Raw genomic sequence first — 3,359 nt, 5'->3', positions numbered from 1 at the left:
ATATATAAAAACTTGACCCAAAATAGTATATATTTTAGTTCATTAAAACGCATCCTGATACAAAACATTCATATTCCACAATATATAATGTTAGTTGCGGATGTTTATCAATATGATTGTGTATTTTTCTTTTTGCATCAACATTTCTATGATCCATCATGAAGATGTTAGAAAGTATAAAGAAAAGAAAAATAGATCTAGTGATCCAAAATATTGATCTACAAAAATACACACAATCATATCAATAAACACCAACAAATAAAATTCATATTAATATTGAAGGCATGAAAACATATAAAGAAAGACGCCATTAACCTGGAAGATATTAAATTTCAAACTGAGGAAGAGCACTCGCTCACCAACTATAAATCTCAAATTTCAAAATAGGCTTTTGCAAGTGCCCCGACAAACTAAAATTTCTGTGCAGGTGCCCTGCAAATCATTATCAATGCCCCACAAGAGGCTTCTCCAAGACAGCCGAGATATACATTTCCTTCTTGTCAGCCCCTCTATCCAGCTTCTGCCCAACAGCCCACTTAAGCTTATTAAACCCCAGATTTTCAATCATGGGCACATAAGTTTCCAGCTGATGCTCTATACAAAAGAAATGATCCAGCCAAAAAACCCCACCAGGCCTCAACACCCTGTAAATATCATACAATATAAATTCCAGCAACTGGGTAGGAATCCAATTACTCAAAACATGCATAGAATGAACAATGTCCAAGGTATTGTCAAAAAACGGCAATCTATGATTAATGGTGATGTACAGCGGCACAACTCCTCTGGAAGCAATGAAATTGTTAAAAGGACCATTGAAATTCATGGAAGTGGTCACAATGGTCACATTCCGCTCGCGCATCCGGACTGCAAATGTGGCCGTTCCGCCGCCAATGTCGAGCCCGATCCGGATCGTTTTCTTCTTCAGGGCAAGAACTTCATCAATGGAGAAATCCAGTGATCCACCAGGGCGCAGCCAGCGGCTCTTCTCCCTGAATTGCAGATCGAAACAGTCCTTGCAATCCTCAACACCAGGGTGATTTTTTCGATCGATTAAGCAGGCATAGTCCTTACAGGTATAAGCAGTCCAGACGACAGAAGAATTTGGGGGAGTTTTCCACATGCTTTCAGGAAATGGGTAAGGCTCCTGGTAATTGGGGGAACTGCGGGGAAAACAGCGACGACGGGGCAGAGGCTCACACCCACGAAGCAAGAGCTTCTGGGCCAAGATTTCATCCTCAGGACAGAGATCCCCTGCCTCATACTCCATGTATTTCTCTGTGTCCTCCTTGAACAGAGCACAGGCCTGCCCTGCAGAAGCATAAATGGTGTCTGATCCAAAGCTCGGATTGTACCCTAAAGGTAGCATCTTGGGGTAAAGGAACTCCTTCAGTTCCCCTGTTAGGGCTTCTGGCTTCCCCCATGATCCCCATTGGTGTTCTTCCTCATGGGCATTCCCATTTGGGTTTTCGAAAGAAGTTCTGAGAAACCTCGTGAGCTGCTCGATCTGGGCTGATAGTTCTTGTGAAAACTCCTTCGATAACTGCAACTCGTTCCGGGTCTGGTTCAGTTTGGCTATTAGCTCATCCATGGCGGGCGTTGCCCGATTTGGGGATTCCCAAGGGTGGAAGTACTGTAAAGAAACCCAATTGAATGGACCAGAGAACAGGAAAATTGATGCCAGATTTGAGCACAGAAAGAGTAAAACGATGCGCCATTTCGACCAATCCCCTGCCTTTCGCTTTGCATTCCCGTCTGAAGACATCTTCAACAATGGCGGTCGAGCACGGCTTGAAGATTTGAGAAAAAAGAGAAGGATTTCAGTGCTTTAAAGCTTCTCGGGGTGTCCAAGGCGGAAATTTGGGGGTTGTCCATGTGCGGGCATTAATTTACAGACGCAAATTGGGTAGAATTGGAATTCAAACCAGTAACAGGAATCGATACTCCGACTGGTAATAGCTTCGTTCGAGGTGGAGCGCTTGAAATTATATCATAACATGACTTTTGCGCCAACTTAGGACAAACTTTTCTTCATTTTTCGAGTTAACTGAACAGGCTGCTTTGGGTAAATAAATAAATGGATTACCGGTTGAGCCGGTGACCGTTTGCTTGTATTTTATGGCTGGATTTTCGATGTTCATTGAATTGAACCTTACCGTGGGTGTACGGTGAAGTCAATTGGATAAATTAAAAAATATTTGTTGGTGCGCTACCTAGTTTTGAATTTTGGGCACTTAATATTTTTGGTTCAATGTATATTGAGATAGTGTTAAAATTTATTATTAATTAAAGAAATCAATAATATATTGGGCAGGTATTGTTTGATTTTAGTATGATTCTTAATTAATATAAATTGTTTTTTAATTAAATGTGTCCATAGTGTCGAATTTATTAATTAAAAATATCATTTTTTAAGTGTTAGAAGGTTTATTGAAAATAATTATTATATGTGTAGTTATATAGTTGATAGGTAATGTTTAATATGAGTGGTTTTTTTTTTTTTTTTCTAATTTTTTTTCTAATAATATTGGGTTTTGACTTAGCATTTATATAACGGATTGGTATATTTAATTAATGAATTTTGAATTCAATGATATTGGATAGTGTTGAATTCATTGATTAAACATATCATTTTTTTATAGTGTTAGGCCATTTATTATTATTATATGTGTACTTATAATTTACTATGTGCATTTATATATTGGATAGGTATTTATTAGCGATGTTTGTCAATAGGTATTATTTAATTTGAGTGTGATTCTTAATAATATTGAGTTTTGATTTAGAAAGAAGATACGTGTCTTCATTTAATTCAATTAATCTTCTTTATGTTAAGCATTGTTTCATTTTTAATAAAAAAAAATTAAAAAATAAAGATTAAGGAAGAGGACTTAATTATGGTGTGATGTCCAATAATATCTTATTATTGGGCACTTAAATGTTGTCTATCATTAAAGACACTAATAATTAAATTAAAATGAATTATTAAATATTTATTAGTATATTTGTCTTAAATAGAGAGAGTAAATTTGTATTCATCTATTTAAGAGTTGATTTATTATATTATTGAAAGTAAGTATGGATTTGAAATATGTTTTCAAAATAACTATTTGTATATTTGAAATATGTTTTCAAAATAACTATTTGTATATTTGAAATATGTTTTCAAAATGAATTGTTAAATATTTATTAGTATATTTGTCTTAAATAGAGAGAGTAAATTTGTATTCATCTATTTAAGAGTTGATTTATTATATTATTGAAAGTAAGTATGGATTTGAAATATGTTTTCAAAATAACTATTTGTATATTTGAAATATGTTTTCAAAATAACTATTTGTATATTTGAAATATGTTTT

At 35.0% G+C, this 3,359-nt stretch overlaps 1 protein-coding gene across 1 annotated transcript; it reads right to left on the bottom strand.

Annotated features, from left to right (window-relative positions):
- Positions 1-239: 239 nt before the first annotated feature.
- LOC131044954 (probable methyltransferase At1g29790) lies at positions 240-2,038 on the bottom strand. The gene has a single exon (XM_057978449.2). It carries the CDS (start codon positions 1,763-1,765, stop codon positions 446-448), a length of 1,320 nt encoding a protein of 439 aa, XP_057834432.1. The 5' UTR covers positions 1,766-2,038; the 3' UTR covers positions 240-445.
- Positions 2,039-3,359: the final 1,321 nt, after the last annotated feature.

This window comes from Cryptomeria japonica, chromosome 1 (assembly GCF_030272615.1).
Source record: "Cryptomeria japonica chromosome 1, Sugi_1.0, whole genome shotgun sequence".
In the NCBI taxonomy this organism is placed as follows: Eukaryota; Viridiplantae; Streptophyta; class Pinopsida; order Cupressales; family Cupressaceae; genus Cryptomeria; species Cryptomeria japonica.
Note: the sequence above shows the minus strand (reverse complement) of the source record. Positions and strands in the feature narration are given on the sequence as shown.

Bases quoted from the DNA above. Each gene is read 5' to 3' on its own strand.
- LOC131044954 (XM_057978449.2), bottom strand. From the start codon at position 1,765: ATGTCTTCAGACGGGAATGCAAAGCGAAAGGCAGGGGATTGGTCGAAA.